We start from the raw sequence: 22950 nt of genomic DNA, 5'->3' as shown, positions 1-22950 counted from the left end.
TTCAGGTTAAGAACGGACCTCCGGAACGAATTAAATACTTAACCCGAGGTACCACTGTACATTGATGACACTCAGCTCCATCCCTGATCCATCCCTCTCATCCAATTCTCCACCTTCAGCTGCCTCTCTAGTGTTTCTGTGTAATCTACTATAGTATTACCTTGGATTTAAAATCTAATCAGAAACCCCTTAAAACCAGAATCTAGGCAAGTATTCTGTAACATAGGGGAGAACGTATGATTTAAACAAGCCTCTATTTCCTGTTATTTCAGTACACTACTGACATTCTTAATGCATCTGACCCTAAGGACATAAGACCATCTCCTCACAGCTATAAGGCCTTGTAAACCAAGACAAGAGAACTAGGCCTTCTTGGTTTTCCTCCCCTTCCCCCTTGATTTACTGAAGCTTGGCATAAATTGAGGCAAGTGTCTTTACAGTACACTTATATAGATAAATATTGCTTCCTTGCTTTTGACCATAAATGTTCTCATGGCACAATACATGAAAAGAGACCTCTTTCTAACAGTCTACAGTTGTGTATAGAAGCAGCTGGTGTATAATCACAAAGCACACTGAAGATCAAAATTAAATCCGGTGATCAACTTGGTTGGCATGCTGCAAAAATACATTTCAGTTTGTTTTGTGCACAGCTGGCACTCGATAGAATTTTATTTAGACAAACATATTTACTAGTAACATAAGACACAGGTGCCATCCCACAAACCCATCAACCTGTTTTCCTTTTTAATATAGCCGATAAACCATAGCAGATTGAACTAAAATATCACAAGTGAGTAAAATGCAACACAACTGTAAACTTTTGCACTGGATGTATTGCATTAATCTTCCAGTTAAGATTAAATGTTAAGTCAGGAGTATGGCAACTACATTTGCAAGAGCTGCAGCAATATTAATTAGAGGAGGTAGCAGATGCATTGTCAAATCTGAAAAGCATAGGCCTACCGCGGCCGTAAACATTTTTAGGAGCTTGGAGTTATAAATATCTGAAGATGTCCTAAGCGGAGTGAGAGAACCAGGTAAAGTTATGCGAACTTAATTAAAGCAGTAGTAACATTTAGTATGTTTACTCGACACATTTAAATGAAACACAACAGAATATATTAGAAAATTTAAAGTATTAAAAATGCTAGGTGTACATATTCACCATTTTGCTAACAACCTCCCTCTATGCCTAAATTTTAGTACTCTTAGGTCATACAGGTATTTAAGTAGTCAGTCAGTGGAAATATCCACTTAAATATATTTAAGTGTGCAAAATGTTTCAAAATGATTTGTACACAATTTGTGTAAACACCCTGATTTTTAATAAAGAGTTTCCATCCCTCTATACAGCATCTTTATATATTGGCTATAATGGTTTCTTACTACATTGGCTATTTGCAATACTAGTAGTTAAGGCCCCTTGCTATATACAGTTTCTCAGTAGTGCAACAAAAATAGTCTTTAATATCTTGATTAATATAGCAGACATATATCAGAGTTTCAATACAGCAAAATTGCAAAATTTCATAATATCTTGAAAATATACACATTTTTACAATTCATAAGAAAAACAAAGTTTAAAAAATATTTATGGCGACTGGTCTCTTGTGGTTCCTAGTAACTGGTTCTGCAATTCTGTCTTCACAATTAAGTTTTGCTGTTTTATACCATTATGCAGTAGAAACACTTTCACGACTTCATCCAGTAACTGAACAATCCCAAAATGCAGCAAAGGCATACGTATAGTTTTCATAGTGCACTTTCACCTCATTGAAGTAAAGGTTGCGCCTATTAGAAATTTTTCCACTTCAATGTGAAGCAGATGAATTTTAGTGGTTGAATTAAACAGTCTGGCGGTCTAGTCCTCTCCTGCCAAAGACAGTTCTCAGAAGAGATGTCCTTTTGGAAACAGTACATAGTTCAGGATTACTTGAAGGGCTTCTTAGCCAACACACACTACATGTACACATACACTTGTCCTCCAGGAATGTCAGTGCAGCTGTAATAAATAAGCATCCACATCCTTAAAAAAAGAAAAAGAGAGAGAGAGAGATAAATTAATTCAAAGAGCCATTCACTGCACAAAGTAGGGCTAGAATCTAAGAAGAGGCAACCACTGACTGTTTGAATTGATGCAGCCAAATATCATTTGCTTCTGGACAAAAATGTCACTTTTGAAGAATCTCTTTTACACAGATATTGCTAGAATTTAGTGAAAGTGTCCTACATGAGTATCTTACCTTGCTCATAGAAAGCCATATGAATAGGAGTGTACCCCACCCCACTGCAGGCGCCACCCCAAGAATCTGAAATGTTATATGGGAATTGCTGCTCTAGAGTGAGATGTTGAACTATTCAGTTCCTCTGTACAAACCGTCCCCTGCTTCTTCCAGCAATAGATGCTATGCTAAAGCACATATCTTGGGAAATCCTTCCCTTCTGCACATGGATTCTTTCATTATCCCTTCTAGAATTTGTCCAAGCCCTTGAGCAAGTGCAACTGAAACTGAGAAAAGTGCATCCTTTGTTTTTGTGTCCTCCACTTTGGAGAGCGAGAGCGCAATACAAGCCCTCTTCAGGCATTACTAACAAAGGTTAAGTTACCATGCAGGGAGTAGGGGGAGATCAGAGAGTATACTCTAGCTCTGCCTTCCTTGTAGATGTCAACCTTGTGATATAACCCTGGAAAGCTGGGGGGGGGGGGTACCAAGAATGGCCAAGAGGGGACAAGTGCACTGAGATGCTGTCAGTCGTTTTGCACTCTGCACATGCTTAGAAACACTGGGCCCATAACCTGTCAGTGTTTGTAAAAAGCAAAAAAAGGCTCTGACCTCCCTTTTTTGCCTCAGCCTGATCCTCAGACCCTTGTTGGTATAAAAGAGTCCACGAGAAGAATATCCTTGCAGAGTACTTTCTGCTTTTATTCTTAAAAGTCTTTCTGCAAAAGCGACTGACCAACTGTACACACAACACTACCAGCTTTCACTAACCAACCAACCAACCCAACCACAAACTAACATTTCTCACTCTATACATACAACCTGGTGTAGGCCGCTGGCTCATGCTGACCCAGCTTTTTAAGCATTAAAGAAACAGCGGCCAATTTTTAGCTGTGACAGCCCCCTCATATGTGGCAACTTAATAACACCTGAAGTCTGCAGGCAGGAGGAGCTTCAGTAATGCATGGGCAAGGATAAGATTCTTTCCTCCTCAACCATGCATGTTTCTTTCATGAGAGCTGGTGCGGAATCAGCGCTAGGAAACTGAGATAGAACCAGAAAGTCTCTAGTTTGAATTTCACCAGTACAAGGAGCTCACTAAGCTGATTAAGCACTTCACACTCAATCTCAGCCCTCTATCTGCAATATAGACATAATACTACAATTGCTTCTCACAGGGCTATGGCAAGGTTGACAAGATAATGTGAAGCCTTTGGAATTGCTTCAAGGATTGTTATAATTATGTCTTCTCTTCCTTTTCATTTGAGCCACGTACACGGCTCCCTCCTCTAATAGAAAGGAAAGCATTTGATACTTCTGCGGCTGGTCCAGAATAAAGAAAAGAAGGATCAGGCTGATCAAGCAAAAGAGCCAAGGGATGAGAAATGGTTACCAAGCAAAGACTGAGGAGCAGACCCACAATCAAGAATAAGCCAAATTTATTCAATCCAACTTACAAATGGGCTACTTTAAAAGTGACAAAGACTGAGGAGAGCGAGAGCAGTTCGATGAATTAATACAAGGGAAAGTCACCCCAACACTTTGCAGGCCCCAGTCACATTAACTAAACAAAGAGAAATAGTTGGTTGCTGTTTACATAGAGAATCAGACTTCCAAATGCTTAGTAGCACCCCACAAAATAAATCAGCTCACTAGAGCTTAACTGTAATGGAGCCTGTATAACATTGAGACCACGAAGGAACACCACAAACACATTACCTTTGCTATATTACCCGTATATCCTGGAACCAAAGTAAGATGATTTTCTTGCTTCCACAATCCACTTAATTGTGTCTTTAAAATCTGAATATTTCTATGAAAGAAAGACAGACACATGGAATTATATTTTGGGCATCCCTAAAATTGAGCACCCCTTTACTATGTTAGTTTTTCCAACTTCAGTTCAGAAAATTAAAAATACATATAGGTAAAAACTAAAAATATTTTTTAAAAGATTAGAGGGGGAGGGAATCTTAGTCTAAGGAGAAAGTTCTCCCAGTTTTTATGGATAGAACTGTTAGTTAATAGAGAAAGCAAAATGTAAAGAAACACCCTGGGAGAAAAAGAATCTCAAACTATATTGTATAATTTGATCGATTTCAGTGCTGCTCCAAGCAATCTGATCCCAAAAATCTAGTTCTGACCTGAGAACAGGAGGGTACATTGTAGTGATTTTAAAAATATGCAAAAAATGTTTCAGGCACTCAATTTTTTAATGATTTCCTCAATACAGTAATCCAGTTGTTAAAATTATTGCTAGTGCTTTGATTAGGGCTTTATCTTTCAAATAATCACCCCAAAAGCATTTAGATCCCACCCCCCACCATCAAACCACATTATCTACATCTGCAATTGAGATGTGAGATATTTTAAATATTGTCTGGTGGTTTGGTTCTACATATATTATTTAAGGAAATTTAAAAAAAATGTTTTAAAGAAACCAACTGAATATACTGAAAAACATATTCTCCTATATCATGCTAAACTATCCCATTCAGCTGGAAGCTTCTTGCATTTCTGATCCATACTCATGAACACATTAGTAGGGATTAACAGATTTAAACTATGCTACATACTTACTATATGTTTAATATAATTTTTCCTGTCATAGCTTCCGCTAAAGAATGCTAAGAACTGCAGTTTGAAGAGGTTCTGAGATGATCCTATTAGAGATCACTACCTCAGAGAACCAGTTTTCCTCAAAGCTGAATGGCATGTTAAAGCAGTTTAAGTCTATAGTGTGGATATGTCCTTAGACATATTATCATTTAGTCCAGGGATTATTCCATTTTCAAAAATAAATTTGTAAAACTAGGTTTTCAATGTGTGTGTGTGGGGGGGGGGGGATATAGCAACATATTTTTAAAGCATTCAAAGACAGTGAAGTATCCCTGTCTTTTTGCAACAACAGCCAATTTTAAGCAGTTACCTAATAGTTATAAAACCGTATTTTTCTTCTGAAACACAAGTTGCCATATTCTTTCAACATTTTATTAAAAGAAGATTTGAGATTAAAGTAAACTCTTCTCTTTTACAAAGCCTCAGTTGTGTATTAAAGCTAAAGTATTTTAAGTTTGTAAACTGCCATGGAGTTCCTTTGAGGGCCATAAGGTAGCATATAAATATTTTTATAAAGACAAACAAATTCAATATTTGGGGCCGCATCCAGTGATGCTCACCTATTTGTGCAATGGATTTCTGCTTGTGTAACAGGACCTACCCTTCCTCTCTCTTCCCTATACCCTGCTGGTGAACCCCACCCCCCAAATCTGGTCCAGAAGAAGGGAAGAGAAGGGGAAATCACACTACATGAGTGGAAGTTAACTGCATAATATCTGTAGATGTCTTGACATCATCTCCTCTGAACAATGACTGCCATTCTATTGCAGTTTTCAGCTATAAACCATGCTTGGAGTTTGACATTTTAAGAATATTGCTTATAGTACATTGTGGGTATTATATTAAACAAAGCATTTCCAGGTACTATGGCTGTTTCAATAATTGCTAATCTGCAAAGCCACTGTAAAGCAAAATAACAGTGTGAATTTAAAAAACAAGAAATGTAGGTCACATTAAGTGCCATACTGTCATGAAAAGCGCAACTTACCCATCCTCTATTTTTTCTGCATGGGCAGAAAGCTCTGGCCACCACCTCTTAATAACAGCTTGGAGCCAATTTAAGCCAACGATCACGTATCTGAAATGATTTTATTTTGAATTACAAAAAATGCTGCAGAGAAGTTTAAACCCAAGAAGACAGAAAATTCATTTGCAAAATGTTCCTCTGTAGAAACAGGAGGAAAATGGAATTAAGAAAGTTGTTACAGAAGGAACTTTCCACAATATGTGAGTAAGTGCCACAGGCATTTTCTCCTCATAAGCAAAGTAGAAGGGTTTTGCTTCATACACTAGATCCAACTGATCACTTTATTTGGTACTTGGGAGGAATTTTGTTTTGGATTACTTTGGCTAGCTACCTGAGGGTTTCATTCTTTGTGCATCTTTTTATGTAAACGGGATTAAGCAAAATGAACCCATTGCTTGATTAGAGCTACAGGTAGCAACCTTTTTGCACATGCCAACTTCTGCCGCATGGGTCCATTTAGGCCCGGAAGAGGGTGTGACAGGGGCATAACAGGGCTGGGCAGGCTTGTGCACACCGACATGCACAGGGACCAGGAGCAGAATCCCTGTGCAAAATGGTTGCCACCTATACTTTCTGAATTGTGATGAGCACATAAAGTAAAGGGACCCCTGACCATTAGGTCCAGTCGTGACCGACTCTGGGGTTGCGGCGCTCATCTCGCTTTATAGGCCGAGGGAGCCGGCGTACAGCTTCCAGGTCATGTGGCCAGCATGACTAAGCTGCTTCTGGCGAACCAGAGCAGCACACGGAAACGCCGTTTACCTTCCCGCCGGACTGCTAGGTTGGCAGGAGCAGGGACCGAGCAACGGGAGCTCACCCTGTCACAGGGATTCGAACTGCCAACCTTCTGATCGGCAAGTCCTAGGCTCTGTGGTTTAACCTACAGCGCTGCAACATGACTATTTTCAGCATGTTACAAGCAGAAAATATGCAATCAAGATGATGATGGTTGAGAGTGTGCATGCACATGGATAATAGTTTTGTAGATTAATTAGCCTTGCATATCATTTTATAAATAATAAGCCTTAAATCAATTTACTATATAAATACAATAAATCATAACGAAAATGTATAAACCAATACACAATATAAATACAGTAACAATGATAAAACCACACCAAAGCTTGGATTACATAACTGTAACATCAATATAATCAAAGCTGCCCATATACCTGGGAGAATGAAAATGCTTTAACCTGGCACTGAAATTATAGTAAAGTGGGCACCAGGAGTAACCTGGGAGCAACATTCCAAAGACTGGAGGAAGCTGTTACAGAGAAGCCTCTCAGTGTTTTTTTGGCTGGGGGGTGGAGAGATGGAAAAACAGAGAAGAGCCTCAGATGGCAAACACAGTGTCTGAGAAGGTTCATATGAGACAAAGTGGTCCTTTAGGTAATTAGGTTCTGACCTGCATGGAATTTTAATAATGGTGAAAACCAGTGCTTTGAACTGAGCTCAGAAGCTAGTTGAAAGCCAATGCAGTTGGGCCAAAATAGCTGCTCTAGGTTTACGCCTTCCAGTTTCTGTTAACTGTCTGGCCACTGCATTTCAAACAGTCCTCAAAGGAAGACCCACATACAACACATTGCAGTAATCCAGCCTAGACCAGAATGTAGACAGCTGAAGTAAAGCTATCCTCATCCAGAAAAGGTCATAGCTGGACAACAGCCAAAGTTGGTGAAAGATACTCTATCCCATGGATGTCACGTGGGCTTCTAGTAGCAATGTTGGAGCTAAGAATACCCTCTGCCTGGCGTGCTCTGGTTCATGGGGTCACGAAGAGTCGGACACGACTAAACGATTAAACAACAACAAGAATACCCTCAAGATGTGGACCTGCTCCTTCAGGGAGTGTGAGATGGCATCCAGAACAGGATCCACTTCACTCATCCAGTCAGAGGAATCAACTTGCAGTGTCTCAAATCTTGTCTCGAATCAGATTCAGTTTATCTCGCCTAGTCCATTACTGAGGCCAGACAACATATCCACTGCCACACCTATTCGAGCTATAAAGGAAAAACAGTGCTGTGTGTGATCAGCAGTGATGGCAGCACACTCTAAAACTCAGCTAATTTCCACTCAGCTGTATCATAAAGACGCAAATAGAATGGATTATAAGACTGAACCATGCAGAGCTCTACACAGGAGACTCTTGACCATGGCATTGTTCTGGAGTGGGCCATCCAGATAGGAGAGGAACCACTGCAAAATAGTGCCTCCAGCTCCCGTCCTGGCTAGGCACTCTAGAACAATATCATTGTCAAGAATACCAGAGGAAGAGAAGCCTCAGTAGGAACAGACTCCCCGCCCCGTCTTTCTCCCAACACAGGCAATCGTGACCAAGGCAGTCTCAGAACTGAAGCCCACAGTCCCCTTAGCACAAAGAGAGCTTAAAAAATTGGACCAGCCAGTGAAAGAAGATTAACCTTTACTTTGTCAGCATCTAAACATTCATATGAAGAGAATTATATTTTAAAACTTACTCTTCAAATTTGCTCTTAAGCAGTGATCTAACTAATGGTAGAAGGTCTACACAGCAGCCCACAGAAATATATGGTTTTTCTTCCTGTAAACTGAAGCAAGATAATGTCAGTATACATAAACTTGCTCTTATAAATCTGAGCTCCACAAACCCCTACCCCAGGTGTATTTTTTACCTGCTGGTAAGAACAGGAAGGCAGTCTACCACCACACCCAGATCTTGTATCCTGGAAACATCAGTAAAAAAAATGTACACTATTAGACACAGCTCTATGTAATTCTTCTAGACTTGAAACTTTTAAGCTCAAGAATTCATGAGCCAGCACATGCATTTAAATACCGCAGACTAAGGATAGCTGCAGTAAAAAAAGAAAAGAGAAAAGACGACATGCAAACTTTACACAGCACCTGCATTATTAGTCCAACAAGTTTTAGAGTCCTGCTATCTCCTTTCAGTGGATACTTGCAAAAGGAGTACATGGGCCACTGAGGTGAATGGGAGGTCTGTGCATGATTTCTACATTCTCATCCAGCTCTCTGCCTCTGATGGAGTGGGAATCCTCCACATACAAGCACTGAAACCATTGTGGACTGGATTATACCAGTGATATTTTTCATATTTACCTTATTAAATAGGCTACGAGCTCGCTTATACTTCTTCTCCTCCAGAAAGTTAAAGCTACATTCAACCGGAGGTTTCTACTGAAGAGAACCTGTGCCATAGTATCATGATCTTCTGAAACCTAGAGACAGGAGAACAATTTAGCCACTATGAACCAACAACTATCAACCTATACTGTTTGTATCCTGCTGGTTCTCATTACAGCTATCATGTACAGTTCCTTACAGGCTATCTGACCAACATTTTAAAATATAATGGTTACAAAATCCAAGCCCTACTAAACAACTAAGACTGGAAGTAAGCCAGCAGTCTTAAGATTCCAGCTTTTCATTTTAAAACAAGTATCACGTAACATTTAACTTACCTCTGAAAAAAATCCACTGTACTTTGATGATGGACTTTCTGTTTGAGATCGGCCAGAATCACTGGAGTTTAGTAAGAAAGTACGACCGTCAGCAGGCAGTTTTGCTGGCAGATCAGCTGCACATGCCAGTTCATTTTCCTTATTTGCCATGTCACGGCTCTTGACTTTCGGGAGCTGTTTCTTTCTGAAACAAGGCTTTGGAGTATAATAGTGAGCTTTTCTTCTGCAATATACTACTTTGAACAGAGGATGGGGGCTGGTCAATGTTTGCCCAGCAGTTGTTCTGCAAAAACAAAACAATGAGTTTAGTATCTAGTCAAAATGATTATGTATAGTGCATGCTGTGTTATGATATTTTGCAGTAAGGTTTTATATAACATAGTAGCATCCTGCATTGAGTTTTATAACATTTTTTATTCAAGGAGGACTGAACTGACACAATTTAAATCTGCAATCTGACTTACATGAGAAACACTTTTATTAATTACTTTGGTAATATGAGTGTCAGGATCTGAACAATCTTTAATGTATCATTATACTGATGCAAAATGGGCACTGGATAGTGGTGTGGGGGTATCAAACACTGCATTAACTCATTTACTAGAAAGCCAAAGATACTGGTCAAGTTCACACATAATGCTAACCCAAACCAAGGCTAAACACAAACATGCAAGCATGTAAAAACTGTGGCTGCTTTGCCCCTCCCCAAGTCATTCTGCTGTTACACAACCCAAAGCTAAGCCATGGCTTGCGGTTTGCTTTGCTCCAGATAAACCAAGTGGTAACTAAAAAAAAACACCTGAGTTATTGCTAAACTAACTTCTAAGAAACTGGGCTAAAAGATGCTCAGTCAATATTCTTCACTGATAATCAGAAAAGGGACTTGTCTAAATTGATCAGTTGTAGAATTCTGTCTCCAAGATTAAGAGAAGCAGCTCTTACCTGCCTGTGGAAGAAGCCAAATGTTTTGCAGATTTCTTACCCTAGAAATAAACAGCATATATGTTATAACCAAGAATGAAAAAACATAGTATTAATTTTCTATGTGTCTGATTTTCTGTTTTTTTCCTCCTTGTTTCAATTGTTGTATACAACAAGCATTTGGGGAAAATACATTTATGGCTGCTCTGAGCATCTAGCTGAAGGACATGATATTGTGACATCCATGGCAAGAGGTGGGATTATGACATCAGAGAAAACTTTGTATTACAACCTGTGTTATAATATCAGTCTTTACTAATAAAATGTGGCGGAAAGAGTACACTTGACTGCCAGGGTCTTAGATAAGTCTGCCAACAGCTTGAGAAGGTAATATGGTTGAGGATGATTTCTTCAGCACACCAAGTGAGCTATTATCAATATGTTTATAGTGAGACCGTTCAGCATTTGAATGTTCTAACATTTGATATTCTGACTCATCGGGACTCCCCACAAAAAGGTAAGGTAACAATACAAACCACTTTTCTGTTGCTACCTTTGGTGTTATAAATTAAAGGGGCATTTTCACTCACAATCCTTTTGGTAGTGGACAGCATGGTTTTGGAAGAAAATGGTTTCTCATGTTTTAACTCTGTTGCTATCAAACATGTAGAATTCATCACCTATCCCCATTGCTTTTAATTTGTTTAGGCTCATTTTTGTGCTTTTCACATTTTAACTCAAATGTAGAAAGCTTCCTTCTTCAACTGAATGCACAATCATGCTCCGTGAATTGAATCACCTCACACTGACTCAAAATAATGTAAGAGTGCAATAGATGGATGGGTTACAAGGAGGGGTGTAGAAGGAAAAAGAAGCTATTTGTCAAGTAGATCTTACCCCTGAAGGTTCAGTTATAAAGAAGGGCTCATGCTAATGCAACACTACTTGGCAAATTACTGAGAACACCTTCCCCATGTTGAAATGGGTAGATAGGTAGATCTGTCAGAATATTTCTAGAAATTAGCAGCCATTTTCTGTATTTGCCTCTTCTGGATGGCCTAAGCATGTTCTTTATAAGCCCATCATTTCATTCTGTTTAGAAACATAAGCTAGTGAATCATGACAATCATGCACTCTTTATATATAAGACAATATTTACGAAGGCTGTCAACCACACCCCCTTCACGATGGCATCTGGTTTGGCTGAAGAGGTTCTTATACATGTTGTCAGTGATGTGGAGCAGCAAGTTTTTCAGTGCTTATTTTTTCTCATGGAAATTTTTCTATTTTATAGATTCATTGGTAAAAATGAATGGATGCCAGTTTAATATACAATATTCGGCAGCCTTGACTGTTTGAATGTTTTTTTCTCTTTGTTAACTAAATACAAATAAAATAAACACGTTAAATTATATAACTCTCTAGGGCAGCCTTTCTCAACCTTGGGTCCTCCAATGTTGTTTGACTACAACTCCCATCATCCCTAGCTAGCAGGACCAGTGGTCAAGTATGATGGAAATTGTAGTTCAACAACTAGGGACCCATGGTTGAGAAAGGCTGTCCTAAGGTGCCTGGAAATTTCCCAATGCAAGGCTGATAAAAAAATAAATAAAAATAGAACAGTTATACGTGTTTTATAATTCTAATAGTTTTATTTGTTTTTATAAACTGTAAATAAAAAAGCAACTGGAGCTACTGGGTATTTGTAGCTCTTGCTGATTATAATATTGGAACTAATGACCCTTTACAGCTCTGAATGGGAGGTCACTCACAGCACACAACACAATAGAACTAGCTGTGTATGTCTTGCATTAGAAAACTAGTTATATGATCTAGATGAAAATGTAAAAGCTTACCTCCTTCATGTTCTCATTAATGGAATAAGAACTCCTTTTTCTAGGGAGATCAACAGGACGACCGTCACTATACAATAGCATTCGTTTTCTAACATTTTGGGCTTCAGTTGCCATAATATCCAAAATCCCTGGTTTTCAAGACAAAGGCAAAGTTAATTTTCATTCTTAACATTATCTGTCAATCCCATAGTAATCTGAATGAGATTCAATGAATACATTGTTTATTTAGCACATTAGATGCAATCTACAGGGAAGTCTATAAAACTGTATCAGCTGTAAGTGATAAGTACTTAACTAATACATGCCCTGTGGATACTATGATAGAGATTTTGAAAAACCTCATCTGTGGTCCAATAAGGACACCTGAAGTTTCTGCACTGTTTATTATTATTATTTAAATATTTATACAGTACACTTTCAAAAAAACACAGCAAGGTGCTGTACAACATGGAATATTCACACAATTAAGATTCAAAATATGTCAATGCACATTGGTTAATTCAGTCTAAAGATCTGCTAACACCTAAGGCCAATCTCACTGCTGCCATCATTTAAAAAAAAAAATCAAAATCTTCAAAGGGATCCATCTGGATACTATTATCTGCCATAGGCTATACAGTGCCAACCTTCTAACTAAGCGCTTGACAGTTTCTTCTCTTCAACACTTGCTTACAACTCCTCAGTTAATAAATAACATTAATATAAATTGGTTTCAGAAACATAAGAACCACAGACAATTTGAAGTCTAGCATAAAGGCCATTAAGTTTGGTATTTTATTTTTAATAAATAAACACGAAATAAAATTAGTTAGTGATTTGTGGTCCTCATCTCATAAGCTTTTGTTTCCTTCTCTCAAAATAATCCCTGGGAATACTTATAAATCAATTTCAGATCTGCACAACCATCCTCTGGAGCCTAAGGTAACAGCATACTATGGAGGGCAATGTTCCATTGCAAAGATGCTTTGTGCACAGTCTATAAATAGGTAATCAGCTCTTCAGTCTTACTGGACTGAAGTACAGCTGCTGCTGCTTCCTTAAAAATGCTCCTTCAGAACAAGTGCATTAGGTAAAGAAAACAGGAAAGTAGAAATTCACGCCAATGTAATATCTTTTTTTGAATGTTAAAATCCATGCAGAAGTAACAGAAGTACAAACCATCTGGTTTACCTATCCTGATCACTTTATTGCATAGAATATCACAATGTGACACAGTCTAGTTCAGCCTTCAATGTAAGTTACTAACTTGCAAAAATGTTATTAGCCTGCTGGGGGCTGGCTGGAAAGATGCACAGCATTTCTAAGCCAGGTGGGAAAGAGGGCTGGAGTGTTTCATCTCTCTTCCATCAGCCTACTCAATTGCCTGAGCAGAATTCTTGGTCACCTACAGCAGCTACCAAACTAGGGCTCAAATACTAGAGTGAGGGCATAACCCAGTGAATATGTAAAGAAGTCTTTAAAATACAGCGGTACCTCTAGTTGCGGACTGAATCCGTTTCGGGGTGCTGTTCGCACCCCAAAAAGTCCGCAACTAGAGCGCCTCTTCTGCACATGTGTGCGGCATGATAGAGCACTTCTGCGCGGGGGGCCACTAGGTGGCGCATCGGAAGATGGCTGACAATAACATCTCTCCGACCCACACGAGGTAATTTGGAGGCTATGATGGGGGTAATTAGCCTCCTTAACCCCCCCCAGGATTATGGGGGGGACGGCCCTTGCCTGCTGTGCCCTATACCACCCCCGAATTTGTGGGGGTGGGGGCACTAGGCACAAAGCCCTCCTGTGGGACTCCGGCACTCCTGGACGCCGTCCCTGATCCGCGCCTCTAGTTTGCAAGAATCTTCAAAAGAAACAATTTGGACGAGATAAATTGCACATACTTCAAGGAAAAAGGGGGAGTAAAGACTGCTGACAGAAGAGATCTCTGATAACAAGGCAAGAACAAAATATGAGAAGATACGTCAAGATACGGTATTGCAAATGACTGAGGGGGGAGGGGGAAAAAAAAACTTTTCTTTCCTCTTCATGTGATTAACAAGAATCCCCTCCCCTAATGAGTTAGAACTTTAAGGACTTAAGCTGTGATTTAAGGCTGTGTGGAGATAAACTTTCGAACCAAAGCAATGTTTCAAGACGAAGCTGGAAAGTTAAGAGTTTTGGAATGACGCAGTTAAAAATGCCGTCGCCATCTTGGGAGGCATTGTTGGAGCTCTTGGGTCTGGGAGGAGAAAGAGAGAAATAGAGCTGTTTACATATCGTGGATTAACTTCTCTGTGGGACTTAAGAGCGAAAAATGCCTGATTTATGATGGAAAGAGTGATGTTATCTACGAAGGAGATATATGGAAACCATCTGGACTTAGATTGGAAGAACGGGAAATTCACACAGGATTTATATTTGCTTATCGGCTTAAGGAGACTAACAGAAGAGATCGTAAAAGAAAAAGAGAAATTATATGAACAAGATATGATGTGGAAAGACCAAGATAAGACTGGATAGAATTATGAGCTTTGTCTGGACTGATTGGGACTGATTTGGACACTAACGCAGTAATAAGAAGATGATTTGAATCCCGCTTTGGATCTTGAAGTATGGGTTCCCCCAACAAAATTTAAAAATTTGGCTTTGTAATTTGGAATTTATGTGATGTGATTTAATTTGATGTGATTGGCCAGTTAATAAAAATTATTTAAAAAAAAAAAAGATAGAGCACTTCTGCGCATGTGCAGGTGGCGAACCCGGAAGTAAACACTTTCAGGTTTGCTGAGTTCGTAAGCTGAAAGTCCGTAAGAAGAGTGGAACGCAACACGAGGTATGACTGTACCAACAAATATTACAATAAAATAGTTAGTAGGTACTGCTTCGGATTTGTTTGAATATCTAAGCTATAAGTGTACAGTGGTACCTCGGTTTACAAACTCAATCCATTCCAGAAGTACGTTCTTAAACCAAAACTGTTCTTAAAGCGAGGCGTGCTTTCCCTAACAAGGCCTCCCACTGCCGGTGCCCTTCCACTTTCGGCTTCCATTCGCAGACCGAGGAAAAGTTCGCTAAACGGAACACTACTTCCGGTTTTGCGGAGTTCTTATACCGAATAGTTCGTAAACAGGGCTGTTCTTAAACCGAGGTACCACTGGACTGCATTTTAGATATTATCAAATATTTCAGTTCAAGCACTTTTGGCTCTTGGAAAACATCTGAGATATTTATATGGTTCTTAAAGTCAACACAGGGCATTTCCTCATCTTGCACAATGGGTTGCAAATTCTGTAGCTACCAATTCCTCTTTATATCCTGAAGGACCAATCTTGTTTTGAATATAGCTGTTTTGTGCAAGTGCAGTTTTGCATAAAACAGCTGTATTAGAAATAAAAAACATACACAGGTACTGTGGATGTCTTCAGCAGCCACCAGCAGAAATAGGCATGCTTATCCTCTGAGATAAATGGAAACGAAATGGCTAGTTTGTGCTCAGGCAAGGAGCAAACAGAAGTAGGTGGTGTGGCAATAGAGAAAGGACGCAAGGAAACATCACCACACATGCAAAGAACCAGACACAGAAACATGAGGTCACAGTAAGCTTCAGTATGCACAGCATTCAGGCAATCGTGCATTTTTTATGTTTGATAATTGCAGATCAGGAAAACTTGGATTAAATGACAAAAACCTATAGGTTGGCATTTGGCATTTGGCCAAAGATGGCACACAGATGCCAAGAAAAACAAGTAGCTCTGAATTCACATTAGACTTCAGGTGCCACATGTTAGTTTTATTTTTCCAGATATAACTCAAACTAATCAGATCCTAATAAATTTAGAGCACTGGAAATTAGTATTACATCAATTAACTACTATCCCCAGGCATATGTTGCAATGAGATTAGATAACCTGTATTTTGGGGGAAGTATAAATCGTGGTAGTACGTGTGCTGGTTGTTTGTTTGTTTTTCAAATCAGAAAAATCCTGAATACTTTACAACGACTGTGCACTTCTGTGTACGTCTTCTCAATTGATGTCCCACTGAGTTCAATGGGATTTACTCATGTGAAGTGTGTATAAGATTGCAGCCTAAATGAAATTCAGAGCTGTTCACTCCTTCTAAATCTGTGTCTCTTTCAAAACAAAACCTTAATTATCTTAATTAGCAAATTAAAAGTTGTCTAGCCAAAATCCTCAGCTCAGCTGAAATGATCAGTTATTATCACATGAGTAATCTACTGCAGTACCAATCAGCCTTTTCGCAACTGAACCCCATGCCCATCAAATTAGTTCTCAGAGATGGAATTCTGTCACTACTTTCTTGTTATCAATTCAGCTTCATACATAAATAGCTCCAGTTCCTAGAAGAGCAATCCTAGTTTATAGCATTGTGAAAATCATATCAACATTAAGCCTATTGCAGCCTTCAAAAGATAACAATATGCAGTTTTCTAGAGCTTGGAGCAGACATATTGGAAAACCTGGTCCTTGAGTTTGTTTATTTCATTTGGGTGGGCGGGAGACACTTCTCTGGCTAATGGATCAAATATAGTCCTCCAGTTCTCTCTATCAAGCTCTTGAGCGGGCTTCCTCAACCTTGGCCCTCCAGATGTTTTTTGGCCTACAACTCCCATGATCCCTAGCTAGCAGAACCAGTGGTAAGGGATGATGGGAGTTGTAGTCTCAAAACATCTGGAGGGCCGAGGTTGAGGAAGCCTGCTCTTGAGACACTCTCAAGCACAAATCCCTCACTGGCCCTGTTCACTCCTGCCTTCCTCACATGCTTCTGCCTGGCTGGAATGTGCTCCTGAACCATGATATTGTATCTTGTTTGCCAGGGGTAGCAGTGTCTGTGTAGACATGTATATAACTTTGGACTTTTGTGTACTGTAGGTGAATTGCAGGCTTTGTACAGAACTAAGTCACATTTGTTTCTCTGTCCAATTTTTCCTCTAGCCTTGTCCATGCAGCCCACAGAATGTCGCCCATGAGGAAATGTGGCTCCTGGGCTGAATAGGGTTCCCTACCTCTGACTTACTTCCTCCTCCCTTCCAATCCCTTTCCTTTTGGGTTGTGCATTTTTAGATAGCTTCAGATTGATCTGTAATCCACATGGTTCTCTCCCCCCCCCCCCGCCTGCCAATCAAGGTTGTACTCTGCCAATTTCACAGCTAACTATGGTTAACACTAAATGTATAACTACAGCTGGCACCAAACCAAAGTTGGCAAACTCTTTGCAGTCTGCAATGATCAGTGGCCTGGTTTACACGTGGCACAAAACCATAATTAAATGCCTCCTTCCCTAACCTGGTACCATCTGGGTGTTTCAGACTAAAAAACTTGCATAATCTCTGACCACTGGCCATTTTGGTCGAGACTAATTGTAGACCAAAACATTTAGAAGGCTCTGATTTGGGGAAGACTGGTTTAGTACTGTGTGTTCAAGCCTTGGGCTTGTGCATTTCCCTTTACTCTCCCTTATCACACATTCAAGGAGATCAAAAGCATTCATTTCTGTTTTGAGCTAATCACAGCTTTTAAGGTGCCGACAGAACCCAGCCAAATTGTACTTAGTGTTAACTATGCTTTACTGTAACAAGCCAGGTTCATTAACCACAATGTTGGCTCATTTCAATAAACTACAGGCAACACTAACCACAGTTATTCTTTGACAGGCAAGTACAAGAAGATGGGTAAAGTGCTGCAATTATCCACAAGGTTGCCTATATGCAATGCACATAGTAATGCTTTTAAAGTAATTGATCAGGCAGCATTATATCTTAAGGGTTTCAAAAGTTAACAAAACAGACAATCCTCAGAAGAGACACTTCATGAACTTTTTGCAGTGCACTTCCATGATGTGCATCTTTTCCTATCACCATCAGACATCTGAAGCCCAGGTTATCCTCCTTTTGGTAGATGGATGCAGGTCTTCTGCACCAAAACTGAAGGAAAGGGAAGGTCAAGAGAAGCACTAAAGTAAGCAACTTCTGGAAGTCAGGAAAAAAGCTGGCCTCACATGATTAATTAGATCATGCTGCTTTCTATGTCATCTTAAAAATCAATAAAAATCAATACTTGCAATTTTGGAAAGGTTTTTTTTTCCTTGTTCAGTTTTCAAGCTAATGCCAAAGGCAGACTTGCTCCCTAAATGCAGATTTTTAAAAAATATGGACCTTTTAAAAATACAATCTTGTACTTGCTGCCCAAAATTATATAGTCAACCAAAAACTCACCATGTGATCACATGAAACTCAAACACTGTGAGCAGCGTGTAATGTGGACAACCTATGTCTGCTTTGTAGGGTGCATCAAAAGGGGGAAAAAGAGCTAAGGAGGTTTGTGGGCTGAAGTACTTCTAAAATAAGTGAAAGTAATAAAAATGAAAAGGATAACAAAAAGGATAACAAAACACAGATAAACAGCAAAATTATTCCTTATGTTCAGGGAAGTTTTTAATATGTAATGCTGTATTTAATATTTGGTTGGGAGCCGCCCAGAGTGGCTGGGGAAACCCAGCCAGATGGGCGGGGTATAAGTTGTTGTTGTTGTTATTATTATTATTATTATTATTATTCCCAAATCCATTTATTTAACAAATGCAGATAATCCACTGATGGTCAAGAATTTATGGTAACACGTGGATAGATGTTTTCAACATAGTACTTTACCACAGAATTAAAAACCTTCTGAGAAAAATGTTAGCATCCTTATGCCACAGTGATCAGTATCCCATTAAACCTGACAGTGCAAAGATTTATGCTTGCACAGTGCGAGTTCCCCCCTCTCCCTCTCTATCTGCAGCCCCTAAATCTTTTATGGATTTTCCCCTAACCATTGAGAACAGATTTGGGGAGGGCACAGGGAGAACATAGAGGGATGAAACAGAGAAGTCTTATTGTGTAAGAAGTCATTGTACTGACAGGATGGTCACTTAGTGCTACATTGGATACAAGCCATAGGATATTCAACTGTGCTGTAGCACTTTTTAAAGTCTTTCATGGTAAGAGAGGGATGTGCATTATCATTTCTTTAGTGGGTCAGATGAAGATCTTGTGAACCATGTGATGACGTACTGGTCACTGTAGCATAAGGACATATATGTTTACTCAGAATAAGGTCCTTTATATTTAATGAGGCTTACTAATACACACCTATTAATTTGATCAACCACTTTTAAACTGACTCTCTTCAGGCACACTGACACTAGTGGCTCCCCCTCAGCATAGCAAACCATGCATTGTTGCACAGGTAAACTGGAGAGGTGGTGCATGCCCTCAAGAAGTACTTGGAATAAGGATAGATTACAAAATGTAAAACATACTGAAAAAGAAAGTATGTTAGATTCTGCACATAAAGGTTGGAATACTATGATACTGGAGTTAAATCTATGGCAACATAATAATAGTGTGAACTACAGCAAAATGTTAAAGATTCTTAGGTACTGGTAGAATTAGCAAGGTCCAGCAAACAAAGTTGGAGGAATGAAACTACCTGGATGTGAAACAGGTTCAAGTTCTCCTGTTAACAGAAAGTGGCTTTGAGGACTGCCCCTGGCTATGTTTCTATTGCTCCACCTGCTATGAGTTTGGAATACTTAGGCACCTTGCATATAAAGTTTTAGGGAACTACCATCTAATCACTGCCCCACTTGCCTGACTGCATTGTCTCTAACCCTATATGATTTACCTGCATTCCCACCTTCTCATCTCCACCCCAATACACTCTTCCCCCTTGTCAAAATCTATAAAAAAATTGTCCAGTAGCACCTTAGAGACCAACTAAGTTTGTTCTTGGTATAAGCTTTCATGTATATATTTCGACAGCGTCAGACCAACATGGCTACCAACCTGAATCTTCCCCCTTGTGTTACACCTCTCCCCTCCTCCAGATCTAAGAAGAAGCCACAAGGCACAGTGAGCCCTTGCACTATTTTACACTGCATGACACTATTGGCAGGTATCTGTTATGTTGCATATTGGTCTCACGATGCCATCCTTCTGTTAAATAGGGAAATCCCCTAAAATTAAGTTGCAAAGTCATTTCTTCGAACAGCTCTGAGTTACCCAAGGGTTCCCCACCTGCAAAAGCACTAATATCACCTGGTGAATTAAGACCTAAAAGGCATTGGTGCGGGTATTGTCCTGCCTAATATAGAACAGTAGAGGAACCCCATTTTAGGAGACAACCACACTATGCAGAATGAGAGTACTGGCACTGCAATTCACGGAAGGCATCATAGTTCAGGGGCAGCACATCCACTCTGCGTGCAGATTCAATCCCTAAGCATCTCAAGGTAGTTCTGAGAGACTCCTACCCAAAATCCTAGACACTGCCCGTCGGCATAGACAACACTGAAGTTAGATGGACCAGTCTGTCCACCGGTTTCCTACGGTCCCCATTCTAAGCATGGTTACTCAGAACCTAATTTCACCCAGCCCAATAGGGTTTTACTCGCTTGTAAGAGTGCACACGTGGTTGGTTAAACACGTGGTTGTTGTTGTTTAGTCGTGTCTGACTCTTTGTGACCCCATGGACCAAACATGTGGTAGGTCCAAAATAAAGTTCCTGATGTAAATGCAGGAGGGAAGGGAGCCTGAAAGAAAACCGGTGTGTGTGTGTGTGTGTGTCATCCTTCTGTCTCTCCCGAATTAGGTGCTTAAGGATTAAAAGAATAGTGCACCTCAATTTCTTCAATTTTTTAAAATAGTTTTACAGCGCATACTCACGAGCTGGGGGGTGGGGGAATGGGGAATCCAACACAAATGCAGCCTCCTCAACTGGCAGCATGATAGTGGGTGGCTCGCAGGCAGGTAGGAACTAGCTCACCCCCGCCCATGAGCACTCCTCCAAACATGGGAAGAGAGCGAGGTGGGCCTTCCCCGCCCAGGCCGAATGAAAGGAAACTATAAAGCGAGGAAGAAGCAGGGGAAGGGGCGGCGGCGGAACGGGCTCTTTCTCCCTGCGGCCCCCGCTGGCTGCCCGGCTGCTCCTTCGCACCTGACCCGGGCCTGCGTGCATCAGCAGGGAGGAGGAAGAAGGGGAACGCCTGGCTGGGACGGCCCGGCGGCAGCCACCGCCGGCTCCGGGGCCAAGGCCCACCGGGCGACCGCTCGCTCACCTGCGAGTGCTGCTCATGGTCCAGGCGCCGCGGGTTCTGCTGCTGGACGGGCCTTAAATGGGAGCCGCCGGGCGCGGCGGCGGCGGCGGAGTCCTAGCGCCGGGGCCCACTCGGCGTAGCGAGCGCCATTCAAACGCCGCCGCAGTGCACGCTGGGACCGGAAAGTCCGGACAGGCGGGACGGTGAGGGAGGCGCCGCCACCAGCAGCGCTGCTCCCTCCTTCCCTCTCTCTCTCCGGCTGACTCGCGCTCCGGTCACGTGGAGCGCACACGACGCGGCGGGCCGGGGGGCTCGGCCCTCGAGGCGCGCTCGGCTCCTCAGGCTCTGCAAACTCGGAGATGGGGGGAGGCGGCGTGTATTGTTAAAGGAGTCAATAACGCGACTGCCTTGTTTTGCGACGAGGATAGGCCGTGGGGAACCCCGAGGCGGCTGCCTCAGGCGCCCCCGCTGCCACCGGAGAAGTGGCAGGGAGTTCCGGGGACCTCTGGTGAGATCTCGCCGCCTCTCACTTCTCCAGCGACTGGGGTGGGAGGCACCTGCAGTGGTGCTGAGAAGCTCCTCCATTGGATGCCGGTCCAACAGCAGTACCTGCAGCCAGGCAGGGCGGACTTTGGGCTTCCAAAAGTTCAGTGGCGCCCTGTGCGAAAGCCAAAAATTGCCCCTCCTTCCTCTCTCGCCTTCCTAAGTCAAAGTTGAGGCACCTTCCCATTCTGCCTAAAGCAGCAAAATGAATTGTGCCAGCCCTGCGATCACCACCTCCCTTCCAAGGTTGCTACGTACTGACATTCGTTAGCCGAAGGCAGCCTCCCTCTCTGGTCAACAGGCGTTTTGCTCTGTGGAGCTGTAGGAGCATGAAGTGGCTGTGGAAAGGCGCTCCTGAGCATCTTTGAGATTTATCCGGCCAGCCTCCTGTGTAATCAGTCCTTCACGTTGTCCGTGAAGCTTGCTCCGCTCCTCCTCAGTCTTGCTTTCGTGCTCATGTGCACAGGCAAATAGTCAGAAAGTCGTCACACCACAGGGCTTTCAGGGCTCACTGCTCTAGATCCTAGTGTTCAGACATCACAGGTTCATTATACAGCACAGTCAACAGGATATTGTGCATAGTTACACTCAGAAGTCTGTCCCAGGTTAGCATCCATCTGCCTCTGGAGACAATGGAGGGTAAAGTCGAACTGTTGGAGAGTTATAGCGCCTGTTGTGAATGTAGAGACCTATATGGGAGAGACATGTTTTGTTGCAGTTGGGGCAGATGAAGGCATCCTGTTGTGCTGATGCAGGTATACCATGGTTTTTCTTCTTTCTGCGCTCCTCCCAGTGGTCATTCCTCAATAATCCTGTATGCAATAATCCTGTAACTGTAAGTGCTTTAAGAATAAAGTGGACATATTTTGGGGTGGTTAAATCAAGCATCGTTATGATTTATAGTTGTCAGATGTCTTGTTCTCTCACTGTGTGTGCTAGCCTTGCGATGTTGCATCTGCATGTGATATTGTAAGGTAACATATGTATCATCAAGTTGCTATGCAGTGTCATGAGGTGATGGAATTCCTCTGGTGACTAAACATCCTGAAAAGTAATTTGTTGTCTTTGTGAACAATGGGCATACTATCCATAGATTTCCAGGTATTCAAAACTAGTACAGAATCCAGTGAAAAGGCTTCCTTTATGGTATTTCTAGAGACTGGGACTCAATCCCTGTACACTTAATGTCAGGTAACACCCTATAGTCACAAAGT

The 22950-nt window shown here is 41.2% G+C and overlaps 1 protein-coding gene and 2 long non-coding RNA genes across 7 annotated transcripts in view; 1 reads left to right on the top strand and 2 right to left on the bottom strand.

Annotated features, from left to right (window-relative positions):
• The window catches only part of LOC310767021, a 962895-nt gene that overhangs the window by 628648 nt on the left and 311297 nt on the right, over window positions 1–22950 (bottom strand). The gene's annotated exons all lie outside the window — the stretch shown is intronic.
• Window positions 638–22539, bottom strand: KATNBL1 (katanin regulatory subunit B1 like 1). Of its 3 annotated transcripts, none has more exons than XM_083619068.1 (10): window positions 21999–22532; window positions 12116–12243; window positions 10281–10321; window positions 9339–9621; window positions 8977–9095; window positions 8529–8579; window positions 8355–8444; window positions 5833–5922; window positions 3945–4038; window positions 638–2029 (listed from the first exon to the last, which is right to left on the bottom strand). In XM_083619068.1, the coding sequence occupies exons 1-10, from the start codon at window positions 22096–22098 to the stop codon at window positions 1997–1999; spliced, it is 1029 nt and encodes a 342-aa protein (XP_083475194.1). In that variant the 5' UTR covers window positions 22099–22532; the 3' UTR covers window positions 638–1996. The 3 variants fall into 3 exon arrangements, with proteins under 3 accessions (XP_083475194.1, XP_083475195.1, XP_083475193.1); XM_083619069.1 differs by lacking the exon at window positions 21999–22532 and adding an exon at window positions 21215–21373; XM_083619067.1 differs by lacking the exon at window positions 638–2029 and having other exon boundaries at window positions 2047–4038; window positions 21999–22539.
• Window positions 10328–22950, top strand: part of LOC310766325 — a 79243-nt gene continuing 66620 nt past the window's right edge. Inside the window, exons 1-3 of one of the 3 annotated variants that reach the window (XR_014550066.1) lie at window positions 10328–10776; window positions 12160–12266; window positions 17774–18177. This is a non-coding gene — a long non-coding RNA (uncharacterized lncRNA). Of the gene's footprint in view, window positions 10777–12159; window positions 12267–17049; window positions 17138–17773; window positions 18178–22950 lie in introns of those variants that run through there. The other 2 variants (XR_014550067.1, XR_014550065.1) reach the window with 2 other exon arrangements.

The sequence above is a fragment of the Podarcis filfolensis genome, assembly GCF_964270895.1.
Source record: "Podarcis filfolensis genome assembly, chromosome: 1".
In the NCBI taxonomy this organism is placed as follows: Eukaryota; Metazoa; Chordata; class Lepidosauria; order Squamata; family Lacertidae; genus Podarcis; species Podarcis filfolensis.
This window is presented reverse-complemented; position numbering and strand designations above follow the sequence as displayed.

What these genes read in the sequence shown, in the direction of transcription:
- KATNBL1 (XM_083619067.1), bottom strand. Translation starts at nt 22,098, where the DNA reads ATGCTCAGGAGCGCCTTTCCACAGCCACTTCATGCTCCTACAGCTCCA. An exon ending in TTGGCTTCTTCCACAGGCAG is followed by an intron (nt 9,622 to 10,280) that starts GTAAGAGCTGCT and finishes TTGTTTTTGCAG; the next exon opens with AACAACTGCTGGGCAAACAT. An exon ending in CTCGTAGCCTATTTAATAAG is followed by an intron (nt 8,580 to 8,976) that starts GTAAATATGAAA and finishes TGATGTTTCCAG; the next exon opens with GATACAAGATCTGGGTGTGG.